The following is a 19,469-nucleotide window of genomic DNA, read 5'->3' on the forward strand; positions in this document are numbered from 1 at the left end:
ATGAAAGAAACCACCTTTGGAAAAAGATATTTGAAGTGTAATTTAATTGTTTAGTTGGTCTCGTGTCCCGTTGAATAACACGGAGAGGCGGGGCTTATGGCCTATACTAGGACCAGTCACCGGGGGGCGATCGAGACGTTTTGGCTTCACTTTTCAGGGCTTGTGCGGCACGCTTGGGTTTAGAACGTCATGAGCTATCCAGTCATTACATAGATCAGTGATAACAGACCGCTACTAAATATAAAACACCGTTGCCATGATAAACAGAGCGTTGCTATGGATGCAGGATTCTAACCGTAGAGACGGAACAGACTATTTTCTTTACCGGAAGCAATACAATCGTTTTTAAATAAATGAACTCCTTTTTAAATCAATATTTTGTGTCACTAGGACACAAAGGAACGTACCACAAGCTTTGGGACAAAAAAAAAACCTTTAGGTGAAGGCCTAATGTTTTTATAAAAAAAAATTGTGTACTGTGCATATAGGGAGCTATTGGCACAATTTCACCTGTTGTAAGTCAGTCTGGATACAAGAAAAAAACTTTTATTATAGGCTATAGAAAGTCAGTCTACTACCAATACAATCAAGCTTTGGATTTGGAACGTGTCTGTTTTTGAATGTTAAAAGTAATTTTAATTAAAATTTACTTTTAAAATAACAAATTATACGTTTTAATAACTTGAAAGAATTGGCGGACATTCCCTTAGGGATCATGCGCTGGTAAAACTAATAGTGGTGTTGTTCAATTTTTTAGACTCAGTGGCATGGAAAACTAATTCACCGCGCTCCAAGAGCCCTCTAGTGGTTGGGAGCATTTCCGTTGTGTTGCGGCTTTATTTCATTGTGTTGTGGCTCATTTCCGTTGTGGGTTAATTTCGTTGTGTTGAGAACTTATGTTTGCTTTTTAAATTTCATTGTGTTGTGCACTACTGGGCCACCGTAATATTCGTCATTCAAAAAGGGCAACCGACCCTGCAGGCTGCAGATACACACACCATAAACAAAGCAGTGCGTGTTTACCATTTTGAATATCAATCCTGCTAAACACTTTCTTTATTCCACTCCGCTCATGTTAATATTGAAATATTTGCCAAGGAACACTCAGGTAAGGTGACGTAACATTAGAACAGCCTTCTATCTGTACCGTTTTGACTTCTTTGCTCGCTGTTTTACTATTATTCTCGAGCACTGACTCACTGAACAGCCAATCAGAGTTCCCTCCTTCACCGACGGCCTGACACCGATTCATCATGTCGAATCGGCCGAAAAAAAGCAGACGAGGACCAATTTCTGCCGAGAAAACTAAGTCGGCCGATGCTCTGAAACGGCCCGATGTTGCCTGATGGCCGATCGCTGGCTTGGTGTGTCCCGGGCTTAAAGGGGTCATATAATGCCATTTTTATACAAGCTAATACGATTCTTTAGGGTCTAAATTAAAACTTTTGTAATATACTTTAATTAAAAATTCTCATTAGTATTGTAAGAAAACACTCATTTTACCTGGTCAAAAACAGCTCTGTTTTCAGCACGCCGTTAAAGTGCATGTGTCTTTAAATGATAATGAGCTTTGCCACTTTGGCTTTGCTCACCCCGCCCCTCTGCTCTGTGGGTATTTTGCCACAACAACACACAGTGTTGCCTTGACAACAGTTGAGGGTATATTTTGAAGAATGGCAGCGGGAGTCTCTAAGGGCCCCTCTGTGCAACCGTATCAATTTGAACCGGAGTCGGACCCGGAACAAGATGACGGCCCCGAAGAAGTTCGACAATTAAGGCTCGCACAAGACGTTTCTGAATGGTTGGTTAACGTAATGTCACTTTGATCTATCTTTGTGTGTACTGGCAGGGTAGAGTAGTGAGATACGAATACTATGTGTTTACTGATGTATACGTTAGTTCATTGATAGATTGATGTTACAGCTAATGGTCATGAAAAAAAAATATTCGGTAAATGTAGGCTATGCAGTGTTAGGTACAACTGTCAGGGCTAAAGCACTGACATGAGGTCACGGCAGGAATGTTTCTAACAGTAGTTGAAGGACACCTAAGAATTTTGTGTTACCATTCATCTTCATGCAGTTATAACTGTTTTTTGACATTACTTCTTAATCAGTAACAGACACCGTTATAAACCATCTACAAAAGTAATCTTAGTGTAGTAATATCACGTTAACTTTAACACCTGTGTACACAGTTTGTAACAACACAATAACCATAATGCGTTGTTCATTATAAATGTGGGATTATGAATTATATTGAGAACGTCGTACATAGAAAACATGCCGTAATGTACCCATTGAGTGTAAACAGCCGCATTCACCGTGAAGCGTGCAGCAAGCGATACGCAAAGATTAATATAAAGATTAATATAAAGGTTAATAAAACGTTACACTAACTTATTCTTGAGGTGCAGCAGGAACACTTTTTTTCAGGAGCAGCTTCTTAGCAAAACCAGCTGACCCTCATTTAATGTAAGATGTAAGATGTAAAGCAGTCTTGTGTGTGAAATGATTCGCGCAAACATAAAAGCATTGATGTTGATCGTGGGGAATATTCCCTTCGAAAACAAACTCAGCCACTGCGTCTTCAGCGGTTCCGATTTAGGAACATCAACATGACTGCTGTGTTCGTTATTACACCCAAGAACAGAACACCACAATCTCTTAGAAGCCATTCTGCTCATAGACAGTGCTCCAGCGTATCAACAATGACGCGCGGACTATGATGACAGCTCGCTCAGGGCGGGTCTGTGTTGAAACGCTGCTGTCAATTAACAATTGTGGGAGGGGCGCCTTGGCTTGATTTGAGACGGGGGAAAACATAAGAAGATTTTAAAAAAGCCACTGGATGGATTTTTATCATTATATGATGGTTGTGTACAGGCACTGCCAACACACATTTCAGTACAATCAACTTGTAAAAGTGCATGCACCATTATATGACCCCTTTAAGACACCAGAGATTTATGTAAAATGCTCATGTAGCCTACTGTATGTAGTAGCAATACAAGCTTTAATCCTCAGAAATAAATCTTTTTTACCTTATATGATGGACCAGTTTCACTGATGGGTCTGAAAGTGTGATTGGCGTGTTGTTGTGAGTCTCTGCACACTACACACACAGGCTGTTTGTCCTCCAGACAGAAGAGTTTGAGTTTCTCACTGTGTAAACTGCAGATCTCCTCAGGTCCTGATGAACGACTCTCATCTCTGTCCTCCAGGAACGGCTCACACAAGTTATTTAATGGCATATTTGGAGGAATAATCTCTCTTGAGGATCTTCTCTTACAAACTGGACACTTCTGAGTTTTTTCTCTTCTCCAGAACTGTTGAAGACACTCTTTACAGAAACTGTGACCACACGACAGAAGAACAGGAGACTTGAAGATTTCACAGCACACAGGACAATAAAGGTCTACTGGGGATACATGTAGTGAAGCCATTTTCACTTTTTGTGCTCCAGCAATCTAGACTTTACCTTCACTTTCTGAACGATGGTTTAAAAAAAAAAAAACACGAGTATCACAAAGATTGCCTTTCTGTTCAGAAACAAACTTCTCATAGTAAATCCTTGGTAAAAAGTTTCCCTTAATTCTTCATTGATCGCTGATTTCTTTTTCGTTTCGTTTCGTTTTCTTCCAAGAGAGAAAATAGTTAGTAATGACAGAAGGATAAAAATAGTGATGTTGCATATTACACTGAAATGTATTGTTTTCAGAGAAACGCGAGACGTAATAGGCTACATTCCTATTTATTCATTTAGCAGACTCTTTTATCCAAAGCGACTTACAAATGAGAACAATAGAAGCAGTTAACGAAACACGAAGCCTCACTTTCTTTGCGTGTCGTAATGTTTGAACCTAGCCTACCTGCATAGGGCAGGTTGCATCAACTGCTTCAACTAGTCTGACAAGTTAGTCAACTTTTTCCTTTCTTTTTCTTTAAGACTGTTATTAACTGAGTGAGTTACATAGATTGGTCTAATTAGATACCGAAATGTAAGATTACTGCTTTGTTCGAACTAGTTCTTAAGACACCGTTATGGCTAGCCTAAATGCAACTGGCCCTAGACAACTCAATCCAAAGATCGCAGCCACTCACTGTATGCTTCATCGTCAAGCACTTGCATCGAAATGAATGGCACCCGACCTGCATGATGTGTTGGGAGTAGTAGTAGCGGCTGTCAACTTCGTGAAGTCAAGACCGCTGAAGTCACGTCTCTTCGCAAAACTATGCACAGAGATGGGAGCAGCTCATGATCGGCTACTGTTCCATTCAGAGGTGCGGTGGCTCTCACGTGGAAAGGTTTTAGAGCGAGTGTTTGAACTCAGACGTGAGCTTCATGATTTTTTGAAAGAACATAAACCTGATCTAGAACTGTTTTTTTCTGACCAACAGTGGATGGCAAAACTAGCCTACCTTGCAGACATTTTCAGTAGTCTCAATGGACTGAATCTGTCCATTCAGGGATGTTATTCCACAATACTGGAGGCAAGTGACAAAATAAATGCATTCAGGAGAAAAATTGACCTGTGGGTACGTAAACTACAAAGAGGCATCACTGACATGTTTCCAAATCTATCTGAATTTTTGGATACAAACTGCATGGCAGTGGACTTCATGCTCAACGCCATTACCAGTCACCTCACCTCACTGAATGAACATTTCAGTCGCTTCACAGACATTGACATGGAGAAATATGACTGGGTTCGAGATCCCTTTTCTTGTGATGTGATGGCCAGTGGCCTCAGTGGAAAGGCTGAAGATGAACTTTTGGAACTGTCCAGTGATCGTACTCTCAGGATGAGATTTAATCAGCAGGGCCCAGCAGAATTTTGGCCCACAGTTGAAAAGGAGTACAAGGAGGTTGCTCTTCAGGCCATGAGAATATTGCTGCCTTTCCCAACAACATACCTTTGTGAGACATCTTTCTCAGCCATGATGGCAATAAAGACAAAATACAGGGCACGACTTAATGTGGAAGAAGAGTTTGCCTTTCCCCAATAACACCCAGAATTGATAAGCTCTGCAAAGAAAGACAGTCTCACTCTCACCCTTCCCACTGAGGTTGTGTGTGCTTGAACAGTGGTTACTAAATTGATGTGTCTGCATTGCATGATTTCTTTTATATTGTAAAACTTGTATAATATTGTATGTCTTCTATATTGAAAAACTATTTCTTTAAGTAGAGCAGATTTTTTTTTATGTTTCTTGCAGAAAAAAAGATTGCTGAAAAAACAGAAGTTTAATGCACTTTTTTACAATCATATGTAAATAAAATTTTCAGTATTCATCTTCTACTATGGACATCATAAATTACTGCTCAGTATTCAATACTTTTGTGGCACTTTTCAGACAATATTATTGTTAACTGTCAAAATTATTTTCTATAACAATGTTATATTTTATGAAATGTAGAATTTAACAAATGTTGTACAGTATATTCAACATCAGAGACAAAGCTACACACAGAATTGTTGTTCCAGCATTGTACAAATTCATTTGTTTTTGGTACAATCTAAAATTTGTAATAAGTATAAGTAAAAATAAGTAAAATATAAGTTTGAGGATGTTTTCGTCATGAGTTTTCTTTTGGGGGGCCAAAAAAGGATTTACCCTACACAAGGGGGCCTCCTCCTGAAAAAGTTTGAGAACCACTGCCTTAGATGCACTGAACTGTGACTCTTCACTCCCATAGCAAATGGACACACAATGCACACACACAATGCACCAGACACTTTTACAATTGCTGCTCTCTCTTTTTGCATACTGTTTGCACTTTATAATGTAAACATATTTAAATTCTCATGTGCCTGATGTTTTTTTATTGTTTGTAATGTGTTTTATATATATTTCTAATACTTGTCTGTGTTATGTTGGTGTTTTACACCGTGGATCTGAGGGAAACGGAATTGAAAAAACCTTCTTTGTGGAATTTTATAATTTTATTTTTTGACTGACTTGGGGGCCTTTCTTTTTTAATAATGTAAAAAAGTTTTTACTTTTCTGCCTTTCATGCTCAAGCTTTATTGGTTTGGAAACTGATCTACAAGCACAGCTTCTCTCCGCAGAGTTGTTTTATTTGGAATAAGCGTTGTATTTTGTATACAAAGTATTGTTTTAAAAAGCTGGTTTGAAAAGGGTATTGTTTTAGTTTGTCATTTGTTTAACACTCAAGGATACCTTTTGACTTATGACGAGTTTCTTTTGCACTTTAATTTTCCTGTGACTTCCAAGGAATTTGCTCTTGTATTTTCTGCATTCAATTCTGGAATAATTTCCTTATGTAGATGTGTGTTATCAATGGTTGATATGCCCATTATTATCCCAGCTGACCCAGTATGTGGTAATTTGTTTTTTACAGTCCAAAAACAATAACAAATCTATTTGTTCCATTTGTTTAGGAGGTTGTTACCAAATCTTGCTCCATTGTTTACTGGACTAAATTTGTTAATGACCTTGATTGGGAAAGTGTTTGGTTATTATCTCACAAGGTTTTTGTTACAAACAAGGTCAAATAAATCTTTTTCAAGATAATGCACACATTCTATACTCTGTCAAACATTTTCTTAGTAAGTTTAAAAAAGACATTGATGTAAGCTGCTCTTTTGCTCTTTGGGGAAACAGTTACCCCAGTTACTCACATTTTCTGACATTGTAGTCATGTGAAAAAGTTATGGTATGAGGTGTCTATGTTTATTAAGGAAAATGTACTCTTTAATTTTGTTTTGCATTTTGAAAATGTAATTTTGGGATATTTAAATTATGATTACAGAGTGAATAAGGTGGCCTTTGTAATTAATTAGGTTAATTTTATTAGTCAAATTTCACATTCATAAGTTTTCTAACAAAAAGCCCCTTTTCTCAGTATTCCTTAAAGAATTTGAAAATTACTTTTCTACTATTCAATCTAGTACTAATGGAAAAGTTTTTAAGACGGTTCATTTGTGTACTGTCTTCAAAATCTGTGATTGATACTGTAACAGATTGACCTAATTAATGGGGTGCCAAACAGGTGATTAAACCTACTAAATTTCTTTGAGTCAGTCAACCATACAAACGATTCAAACATTAAAAAAAAGTAGGAACCCTTAATATATGGGTGAAGAATTAACACACAAATATCAACAGGCTCAATTCATAGAAACTGTTATTAGTTTTTTGAGCAAAATAACATTCAGTGAGGGGAAAGCATTAATGTTTCACAAATACAAAGTTCAACAAAAAACAAAACAAGAAACCAAAAAATTATTCAATTTATAAGAAAAGTATCCCAGAAATTAAAATACTCAATTCCCAATTCTGGGCCCATTTAACATGACAAAATCTTTCAACAAAGACAAATCAGTTAGTTTAAATTCAGTTCGTTCCTTTTCAACTCATTTGGGGTGCAAACCACCAGTTTCACAAGTTCACATTAACAGTTCTTAACTGAGTTCTCAATCCAGCATAGTAGCTTAGAGTTCATATGTTCTTAGACCATTAAGTCCATTCAGACCAGCACTGAGCAACGAGTCCACTGTGCAGTTCAGAAAGTTTTCAATCAATATTTACACAGTCCCATGGACACTCAACTGGCAAACCCAATATAAGAATATAAGAAAGAAAAAAAACAATACTTGTTTGGTTTTGTCCCGTGACTCCCGTCAGTCAGTCAGACAAATGATCTGTCCTCCATTGTCGTTTGTCTGTGGATCATAATCTATTTATTTGGAATAAAGGAACAAATCTAACTCCATATTTGCATTGTTAAAGTTTGATTATTTAAGAAATTCATAATATTTAAAACATAAATTAAAATTATTGTGACAGATGTGAAAGGAGATCATTTATATGTGCGTCAGGTTTTTTGACAAGATAGACTTCCACACAGGATACACTTTTTAATTTACAACAGCACTAGTATATCAGATAAATTGCATTGGCTGTAATATTCTTGTAATTGTATCTTGTAAAATTAGGTCTGTTTCTATTTTAAAACACTGAGACCACATTTACTTTGAATTATTTTATTTATTTATAAGTTTTTTTGAAAAGGGACAGTAAAAAAAAAACATGTTTCCAGTCGAAAGCTGGAAATAAGCACATAGAGAGCATAGCATAAGCTAATTTGCATATCGGGTCTGTAAAAAGGCTTTTCTAATTAAAATTTTAAAAAGGAAAGAAAAAATGCTTATCATAGAATAAAGCTTTCAGCTAATGCACAGTAGCTTATAATTTTAAACATACTTACAAAAACATACCTAAATGACCTGTACCTATTTTAAGGATACATCCAACCCTGGCAACATTAATAACTAATTAAAACAAACATTTATTAAATTTAAATATGTGTTTTTTTTTTTTAAATCAGCGCTTTAACATCAATGCAAATGACTTTATATCATGTACTGCTTTAAACTCATTTGGTAACATGTACCAGGTTTGGGAGCCCTTTACAGAAAAGGCTCTTTGCCCTTGTGCAGTTCTACAGTAATCAATCCTACAATTATTCACCTGCTGTACTTCTAGTGGTTCTGTCTGTATTATCCTGTCTCTTTATCAATTTACATAATACAGATGGTGCCTTATTGTGCCAACATTTAAAAATCTATTTTATATATATGACTCATTTTTAAAATTAGTAAAACTAAGCATATTCCTTTTTTTTTTTTTTATATGACAATTATCCAATCGATTTGGCTTTTTATCCATTATTTTTAGAGCCTGATTATACAACATCTCAAGTTTTTAGTTAGCAATCACTAGTTTGAGTCCAAACTTAACAGTACAAAATGCAAGACAAGATCATTGCATGCATAAAAAGATGAGCTGCCTCAATTGTGATATATTATCTAAGTAGTTAAACATACAGCAACACAAACTAAATTTTAAAAACATAGTCATTAAAAACATGATTGCAACAGCTATAAAGGAATTCTTGTATCTCTTATTATTCAGTCGATAGATGTCACTGTTTAAGAGCAAATTGTCTGTGTAATGATTTTTTTTTTTTTTTTTTTTTTTTTTTTTTACAATTGTCTGATTAATTGTTGCTGAAAAAAGCTAGCATGGGACAATACCTCATACACACATACCGTTTCAAGATTGGACACAAACTCAAAAAATGTAAATATATATGAACACATCAATGCATAGTGATAATGCAGCTTTATATCACATTCAGAGTGCACTTGTCTGATTTTCTTTAACTAGCTGCAGGATTTAATTTTTTTACTTGTCTTTTTATGTATCCCAGAGCTCCATGTTTTCCTTCTCCTGCTCTCTTCTTGATGTTTTCCAGTGTTTTGGCTTTTTCAGGCTCATTTATTTCCTTCAGCTTCTCAATCAGAAAATCAACATGTAAGAGAGTGAACAGAGAATCAGTGTTGAGTGCGATCATCTCCAGAGTATCCACACAGTGAAAAGCTTCAATCACCAGCTTTATTTTCTCTTTCTCTAATTCTTGCAGTTCTTCTTCCAGCTTCTGGACCACAGACACACCATCTCCAATTTTGTCTTCATATTTCTTCTTTAACTCTTCATATGTCCTCTTCTCCTTCTTTGTCTTTGTTTCATATATTTTTGCTTTGACGTGTTTGCTGTAGTGGCATTTCTTTTTGCACACTGTACAGTGATTATCTTTCATCACGCTGCACCATTTGAGATCACTGGCCCACCAGCATCCTGGATAATGACAGTTCTCCTCACAGACGCTGCAGCACATCGCCTTTTTAGTTAAGCGCCACTTTTTTGGATCAATATCAACCTTCTCTTTGTAGGGCACATCAACTTCAAACTCAAAGTCTTTATTGTCCTCTACATCTTTCTTGTTCTTCTCCAGAGCTTCTTGAGTTTGTTTCAGCTCATTTTGCTTTAATTCTATCACTTGAACACGTGAACGTAAATTGGAAACTTTTGCTTCCAACTGATTCCGTTGTTGTAACACATCTTGAGTCATCTGCAAGGTTTTTGGTTTAATGTTGTCAAGAATCTCGAAAAAATCTGTCATTCCTCTAAAACTGCGATTCCATGATTGTTCAAGTATTGTTTCATATTCTTCATCAGCAGCTTCTGACTGACAGTTATCAAACAGGAAAAACACCGGCTGATTCTTGTCATTCACTGCACACTTGACTTTAGCCACTTTAACAGCCGTCAGGGCATTTTTAGGAGGAACTCCATTTGAGTATGTGAAGAGCAAGACAATGTTTTCAGCAATATCTCTTCCAAATAATGACTGAACAGCATCCAAAACGTATTGTTGTCTGTCAGAGAGTCGATTTTCAGTTGCTTTAATCACCAGGCAGACTATGTGTATTTCATGGATATAGTCATCACATCTGCTTAAATTAAGCAAACCTATGGTGATCTCTTTGTCATTCTCAATATTATGTGTGTCTCCATATCCTGGTGTATCAATTATTGTTAAATGGATTGGACTCTCTTGTAGATAAAACCCATAAACAGTGATGCTGGAGGTCTGACTTTGAACTGACTGATCACTCGTCTGTAAAGACTGATCCTCATCTGTGATCTCAAACCAAACCTTGTCTTCTCTCTTTATATTTAAGATGTGGTTGATCATCACATTGATCAGGGTTGTTTTTCCTGTTCCTGTTTCTCCCACCATCAGAATGGTTTTATGGGGTTTGTTGTTGTCTCTTTCCCCGAAGGTCTTTTGCCTAAATGGTTCAGATTGATCATGAGAGTCTGTTCTCGGTTTTAGACGATATCGACCTTTCCCAATGTCACTACTTTGACTGATGATTTCATCAATATTGTGCACTTTTTCTTCCATGCTGGCCATATTTTGTCTGTCATATAAAGCAGAAAGCAACATAGTTAGGCATGTAATTAGTAAAAGTAGTAATAATTTTTTTACCAATGATATGAGGCAGAATTATGCAACTTTTCATCACACTACTTTCATCATAATAATTCTTACAAAAAATCAAAGAACTCCCACACACTATCGGTTCTTGCAAATAAGTATCAACATTTTTATTAGCAACGTTTCGGTCTCACAACCTTCATCAGGGATATACAAATATTCAAACTCAATCCCATTTAAAATAATTACATGACCAATCAATGTAAAGATCCATTTGTAACCAATTAAGCTCAGTGACTGAATACATAACACCACATCATCATAAACAGGTTCAAACATAATTGTAAATAATAAAGTAAAAAAAAAAATATATATATATATATATATATATATATATATATTATAAAAATAATAATACTAATTATAATTTATAACATCACATTAAATAATGCTTCATCATTCATACCCCGATGGTGATAAAGTCTAAAGGTTACAAATCCAAAACAGTTAACATCTCTGTAAGAGCAATTCAATATCACCCCCTCTAGGTGGCGCACTCACTTTTTCAATCCCACAAAAACGTAAGGAAACATCATGATTCGAAGATAGAAAATGAGCCGCAACTGGATAATATACATATTTTTTTCTGATAGAACTCTTATGTTCACTAATTCTTTGTTTTGATTGACAATTGACACATAACCTAAACCACAAGGACAACGGATCAAATAAACAACATGAGTGGAAACACAAGTAATCACAGCATTGATTATATATATTTAATATTTATACAAGTTCTTGGATGACAAAAAAAAAAGATGTTTTAAATGTATTATTGTCCTGAGCAAAATTTCCACACCGATAATTACCATTCTGTATAGGACTGAGTAAACTCTGAGACGGACGAGGACTGACACTCTGAAAACGAGCGTGTACTGGGCAATCTTTTAAATTCCTAGCCGGTTTATACACAATCTAAGGAGGATGCTGAAACCTTTTGCTCAATTCCGGATCAGAAGACAACAAATGCCAGTACTGGGTTTTATAGCATAGGACTTAGGTGAGTGAGTCGTAATAAAAGTAAAATAATGCTTTTTTAAAAATTTTATCTTCTTTTTAACAACTCAGAACATGTCTTTTGAAATGATGAATAAAATGCTTCATCAACCCATTCTGATTCTATTTAAAACAGTATTAATTTTTTAATTGGTAAAAATCTACTCTAACAGCCCTATTGTGCCAATGTCTATAGTCCTTCCTACCTTTCAGTAGAATCCACCATGACCGGTTCCAGCCGGTTGATGCTAAACAAAGTTAATACATGTTAAATTTGTTATTTAAAAGATGCAAGTTCAGAAAGATTTGACAGAATTTATAATGTGATTTTTTTTTCAATGGAAACATGTAATCTTTCCTTTTCTTTTAATTTCTTTATTTATGAGTAGGTTTTAGCAATAATACACAATTTGAGATATATAATCAAAATCATTACTACACCTAGTCACAGAGTCTACAGAAGAGCAAAATAAGTAGACTTAAAATATTACCTGTTTGTAACAATGCTTCCTTCTGTAACTCACTTCAGGAACTTGAAAAAAGGAAGAGACTTGGTTGTGTTTATACCAAGCCAACACCCATTTTTAACCATCACGTGATTTGCAGGAAAGAGTCAAACTATTTGTTTTCAAAATGTTAGGTTTTAAACATGAAATTACTGGAAAGATATGTGGGTTGTGAAGGTTAATTTTAAAATGTATTTCATTACAGATTACAAAATGCTTTAAAAAGTAATTTGTAAATGTATTTTGTTAGATTACACAAGTGTTGTATCTTAATCCAAATACTTTAGAATACTTTGGAATACTAATAAGGTATGTAACAAAGGGACCACCAAGCATATAGTACTTGTTTTTTTCTCTGCATATTATTTTAAACAACATCAGTTTTCTACAATATTTGTTTAAGGAACAATCATTTGACATAATCTTTCAAAAAGAAAAAATGACTGATGCTCAAGAAGGCAACACGATGCATTAAGAGCTGGGGTGTGTAAACTTTTTGAATTGGATGAACAGGGTAAATTGTACTTATTTTGTCTTCGGGGAACATGTAATTACTAGGTTCTGAAGGGCAGTACTAAATAAAAAAATATGATCTTTAAACAAAAATGTACACATCATCCTGTTCAAAAGTTTTCACCCCCAGCTCTTACAGTTTGCTGCTTACACACAAATCCTTACTTGTCACACAGTTTCTGAAACCTGACACTCAAACACCAGAACCTGCAAAACTATACGCTAATTATCTGCCAACACAACATGTATGTGCACAACAGCTAATATTTACTGTTAGATTTTTGTGTTACATAGAGAATTGTATACAATTCTCTATGTAACACAAAAATCTAACAGGAAATATGTTGATTTCCTTTTTCAAACATAACCTATCAAAATGCCACAGTAATTCATCAGTGCCTCACACACACTCCTCACATGTGCAAACACTCATTGCTTTACTGAACACAAACCAATTAGGGATTTAGAATAGGCCAAAAGTCAGGTTATAGGTTTTTCGGACTGTGTAATACTGTTTTAAAATGTGTGCTCAAAGAGAAGCAAGAGTCTGCATTAGTAAAATTCGAATTTTACTGATTTTAAGAAAATCTTGAATGGACGTGTAAGCCTCCCATGCCAACAGACTATGCACAGCTCTTTTTAAAACATACATTTGCTAAATGCTGGTTGAATTGGCACTGGTACACATTAGTTTCTATGACAATGACTTGTTACAGAAAACAGCAACTCCAAATAGGGCATACGTCACCCTGACGCCAGATTGTAAGCAAACCACCTGAGCTGGGTAAGCTAACACGACCTAGCGACCCTTCGTTTAAACTACTATTAACCTAAAAGTGTGCATTTGATCATTCCGATCCAAATGGGACACAACATGCGATACGCATTTTGATCACTAGTTGATGGCTTGTTAAAATGCAGATAAAACGATAGCTGGAATTGACATCTCTACTGTAAGTGAAAGAGTCTTAACACCTCTTAGCATATTTTCAAATGGTATCGGTATAATTTTAATCAGATTTTGGCAAAGAAATCCTAATTTCAGCATTAAAAGCGTGAGTCTGTTTGACAAAGGAATCTCATCTCAGCGGCATGTAAACTGTACCGGTATTTATTATTCTGCTTTGGTTGAAGAAATCCAAATTGCAGTATTGCTTAATCAGTTTCTGATGAAGAAATCTCAGTACAGTGTTATACATACGTAGACTTGGGTGACACTCCACTTTCTACAATGTAAAGGCCTTACAAATTATTGTTAGATTGATGTAATTCATCTAAATTTTAGCTGCATCTACAAGCAGAGCTACCTGGCGATCAAAACTGTGTTTCACTCGCTGAAAGGAATGTCAGTATTCATGCACGAGATGGACGTCTATGCTATGTATACTTAGACAAGCTTTGACTTACAGCAAATCTATTTCCTTACCCTTTAAAGGTGCAATGTGTAATATTTCTGAGGATCTATTGACAGAAATGCAATATAAGATCCATAACTATGTTTTCAGTGGTGTATAAAGACCTTACTTAATAAACCGTTATGTTTTTATTACCTTAGAATGAGTCATTTATATCTACATAACCGAGGGCACCCCCTTCTATGAAGGTCGACATATCGTGACGTCATGTTTCTACCGTAGCCGACAGCAAACAAACAGCTCTACAGAGCGCGTTTCATCACTAATTTGAATGAGAAGCAGCAGAAAAAGATGCAGAAGAATACTCAGGTTGTCCCTGACTCTGCAAACGTGGAGAAAAACATGCTGTCTGAATGACGCCTCGGACATCGTAACGTTAGCTATTTCGATTTGATTTGAGCAGAGGAGGTAATCTTGGAGAGGAAGAGGCGATCTAAAGCTTGGCTTTATTTTATTAAACGAGACAAATTATGCTGTTTGCAATAACAGGGTTTTTCCTGCATTTAACTTGTTTTAGCGCCCGCCAAAGCGAATTTTTGTCCCGCCAAACTCTTTGATCGGTGAGTAACTGCTGCGCTTGTGACAGAGTGCATGTTTAACTGAAAGAACGAGCAGAGAGAGAGAAAAACCCGGTCGCGCACGCTCTCTCTCTCTCTGTCTTCGGAGCCAGGCGAAAGTGTAAACAAGACTTCACCGTCTCCAAACTAAGTGCTGTCTTGCTCTCTCTCACTCGCACATATTAATCAAAATAAATTAAATGGTAAAAGGTCGGAAGACCAAAGTTTCATGTGGAGCATTCAGAGAATTTTTTTTTAATTTATTTTTTGAATTACCGCTGGGTGTGAATTGTGCTAAATAAGTTGCCTTATCTTCTCTGAAAAGCGTTCCGGAAATTCAGCTGACATAAAACAACACTTTAATTAAACAAAAAAACTATCCAGTGATGAAATGTTTTCTGTGTTGACACAAATGTACTAACTGCTGGAATAATCACGTCCCACGTCCAATTCGCGAACTAATGACTCCTTTTAAACAATTAATTGTAATGAATGGTTAAAACAACTGATCTTTCCAACAGTGAACTCAGGAGACGTCTGAATCGTTGTATAACTAATCAGTAACACTTTACAATAAGTTTCTGTTTATTACATAAATTACATAAAAAGTACAGTTTGCTTACTCAAGCTTAAGCTTTAAAATAAATAAAACCACTAGTTTTTTTGAAAAGCATATGACTACATTTTTCCACACAGTGCTATCAAGAATCGATAAGAGAATCGGATCGATAAGCAGAATCGTCAGTGGCATTGATATTGATAAAATCTTATCAATTCCCATCCCTAGTAAAGTCAGTGAATAAAAGACTAACACGATGAACAAATAAAAATAACAATCGCAATAACATGTGGTTTTACTGAATAATTAAGTAAATATAATTTAATATAAAATATAAAGAAACACTATAAAGGAGTGTTGGTCCAAGCAAATCTAAAGGTTAGTCACTAGTGCTATTGATTATTCCCCAATTTCTGATCATTCCTGCTGTTTTGATCACTTATTTAAGTCCTTTTTATTTTATTTTACTTTGATAATAATAGCAGTCAGCTATTCACTTGTCTATTCTTTCATCTATATGATTTATTTACATTTCCCCTCTTGTTCTAATGTGGTTCCATTTCCCATAGGGCCCAGAACGGAACCAGAGACAACTTTATTTGTGATTTTGTTTATTCTCAACAAGTGCACTCATTTTTTATGACCCTGCTACACAAGTAATCTCAACGATTACTAGGGCATAACTATAGTCCTGAGTATTGATAATAAGCTTAATCTAAATAAGCTTAATCTAACTTCGTCAAGGCCGTCTTGAACCATCAGTTAAGTCCGGAGAAATAATTTAGCCATAAGAACCATTTTAAGTAATTTATTTAATCTCGGCTTATGCCCTTTCCAGAAAATATTCTCGGAACCACACAACTCTTAGCCTCCTAACATCCACAGCTAAGATGATAAGGATGACAAGCTAGCTACACATGAAACACCTAGCTTTATGCTACAGACCTAGCTAACCCATCAAACCTTAGCTCTGAACTCTTTAGGGTCATGCATTAGTCTCTCACCACAAGTGTGCCTAAATGTCGCAGATGCTCGACTTAACCTGACCTTAACCAGACAGGAGACCAAAAGGACCGACAAGCCATCACAAGGTACACTGTTCCACCCATGGCTGTTGACATCCAGCACCAGAGCCAAACGTAACTGCACCATGAGAGAAGAGGACAACGACCCATGACCCAAGCCAGAGTTACAGCCACACTGAGCTGATCAAGAGTATCATCTCCTTACCCCACCTTATGGATATGAAACAGAAGGTAAACAACCTCACATAACAGATCACAGTGTCCCACAAGGAGCGGACCTGTGCTCAAAGCCTCACATACCAGCTAGAGACTGAGGTTCAAACCAGATTCAAGGCAGCTGGACTGAGCATGCCCAGGACCAGCACAGAACTGTCACAATGGCAACAACCCGGGTACCAGCCAAGCCCCTGGGAGAATCCATGGAAGGCAGCACCCTCAACCTGCAAACACCACAGGATGACCAACTGCTTTCGACGACAACATCCTCCTCCACACCCTTCACACAGGTGTCAATCGGAGGCTGCACAAGGACAGATGGATGCACCTGCCTCATAGTTTACAGGAGCTGCTGACACACGCAAAATAGCTCCCTGAACAGGACTCACCTGAGGAGTCCTACGAAGAACAAAACTCTGACTCTTGCCCAACACAACTCAGGCAAGCTCAAGTCAGCACTGCCACCAGAGCAGAGTAACACTGCAGACTTCAAACTGCTGGTGACTGGGTGCAGAACCAAGGGCGAATGACCACCTGCTGCCCCTTTGCTAACAGTACTAGGTCAGTCTGAAACTCTCTCCGCGCTACACAACGCCCATAACCACTTCCTGCAGCCACAAGCAAACACCTGCCTCAAGCAAACTGACTTCATGATGACAGGTGACACACTGTCAAGGCACCTGCTGCAGAGACCTGGACTTGGCAACTGTCTACATCACCCACCGTGGAATGACCACTGCTCCAGGAAACACAAACCAGAAGGGTGTCTGATCTTTCTGCACTTTCGACGTCGCTCATGGTTGTCCATAGGAGGGACAACAACGATCAGAAGGGGGGAATTATGTAACGACTGAGACAATCAGACACATAACTATTTTTTTACATTTAACAAATAAGCTTCAAAGCCCACTCTTAGGAATGAAACATCCCCCCCAAAAGAGACAAAAGAGCAGGAAAGGTTTCAGTTGCCGGGGAGACGATCAGATAAGATGTCTTTATTGCTGTGAAAAATGTGGTTATGTGGTCAGGACCTCGGCCACAGGAGAAAAAACCTACAGACATTAAAACAGACTTTCCTGCATTCATTTATCGACGAACTGATCTATAAATGAGCAAGCATCCCATAACATTTTGTGAATGATTTACTGTCTTGTGTCTTATAATGTCTTTTAATACTATTATTTTGTTGATGCTGTGTATTTTACAATAGAATCAATGGTCACTTATACCATGTTTGGTCTCTATAAATTTGTACTTTGAAGATCGAAATGATCGTGTATATACAGTATGATATGTCGATAGCTGCGCAACATATTAGTATTACAAGAATCTTTCATAGTTTCTTCATCAGCAACCAATCCAGCTGCAAATGCAAAGGAGCCCGCTTAATTGCAGACCTTACTGAAGCGGTACAACTACCGGCCAAAGTGGCCATAGTGAAAGACAAAGGTCACTTGACTGGAGATGATGAAACATCTATGGGAAATAGGCACGCAGGTGAAGCAGCAAAGAAAGCAGCGCAGGAACAAATTCTGTCACCAGATAGCCATGATGTTATATCTGGCAGGCCTACATGGCATTGACATCAAAGTGATGCATAGTCAGCCCACAGTACTAGACTTACAGCATTGGAGCAAACACAATTGTAAGACAGATGATGAGGGCATTCTGAGAGATGATCAGATTTTGATCATATTTGATTAATTTATTATTTTTTACATTTTTTTCGTGACCTTTCCAATGTGATGACATAATACACACAAACATGACAAACACACACAAAGTGTTCATGTAAACACTACGTTCGGATCCATCTATTGGAATGAATTCAGTCCGATTAAAAGTGAAAGTGAAAGTGAAAGTGAAAGTGACACGTGACGGCCAAGTATGGTAACCCATACTTGGAATTTGACCTCTGCATTTAACCCATCCAAGTTAATGCACACACATTAGGAGCAGAGTAGTGAGTAGTTAACACACACCCACTGCAAACGTGGATACACACCCAGAGCAGCGGGCAGCCTTTGTGTGGCGCCCGGGGAGCAATTAGGGGTTAGGTGCCATGCTCAAGGGCACCTCAGTCATTTCCCACCGGTTCTGGAATCGAACCAGCAACCTTGGGTTACCAGTCCAACTCCCTAACCACTAGGCCAGGACTGCCCCAGGACTGCCTGCCAAACAAAAGATGTGCATGTAAACATAGCCACTTGTCACAAGATTGTTTGAATGGATTGGCCGAAATTACACACACTACATTATAGCCAAGCATGCGCCCTTAAAATAGCATCTGAACGCGCCACTGACTTTAGACGAGGTTTCTCCTGGTCTGTGCCGGAATTGTTTTCTGGAACTGCAAAATAGCACCAGGGAACGTTTGCGCCGGAACACGCCTCCACTTTTCGCTGAACCGCCCCCGGGAGCGCAAGTTCATTCCCTAATTTACCGACGTGCGTCTGTGGAGGGAAAAGTCCACTGTGTGTTGGGTGAAAAATAGGAATGATACGTGCGTCGGTGTACAAAGTACAGTACACATCGTTTTTCAAGTTTAAATCCACCAACTTCAATACAACACCAGAGACTATCCTTTGAATTAAAAATGATTCTAATTCTGATAATTCTACTATCCTCTGTGAGGGCTCTTCCCATTGCAAAAGAAGATTGCTTTGGGATCTGATAGACATACAGAGTAGGTGTTTAGGTGAACGAGGGTCTGACAAAGTGAGTAATCACTGTCAGGGAAGCAATAGCAGTGTCTGTTCTTCTAGCCCAGCCTGAAACATCAGATCATGAAGGATAAGCTTGCATTA

At 37.3% G+C, this 19,469-nt stretch overlaps 2 protein-coding genes across 2 annotated transcripts in view; both read right to left on the reverse strand.

The window, feature by feature from the left end:
• LOC309508907 (uncharacterized protein) overlaps window positions 1-19,469 on the reverse strand; it is a 108,282-nt gene that overhangs the window by 24,348 nt on the left and 64,465 nt on the right. The gene's annotated exons all lie outside the window — the stretch shown is intronic.
• On the reverse strand, window positions 7,136-12,115 carry LOC309508921 (uncharacterized protein). The gene is made up of 2 exons (XM_082183478.1): window positions 12,078-12,115; window positions 7,136-10,798 (listed from the first exon to the last, which is right to left on the reverse strand). Exons 1-2 carry the CDS (start codon window positions 12,095-12,097, stop codon window positions 9,190-9,192), a joined length of 1,629 nt encoding a protein of 542 aa, XP_082039604.1. The 5' UTR covers window positions 12,098-12,115; the 3' UTR covers window positions 7,136-9,189.

The sequence above is a fragment of the Leuciscus leuciscus genome (genome assembly GCF_965113295.1).
Source record: "Leuciscus leuciscus genome assembly, chromosome: 11".
NCBI classification, from domain to species: Eukaryota; Metazoa; Chordata; class Actinopteri; order Cypriniformes; family Leuciscidae; genus Leuciscus; species Leuciscus leuciscus.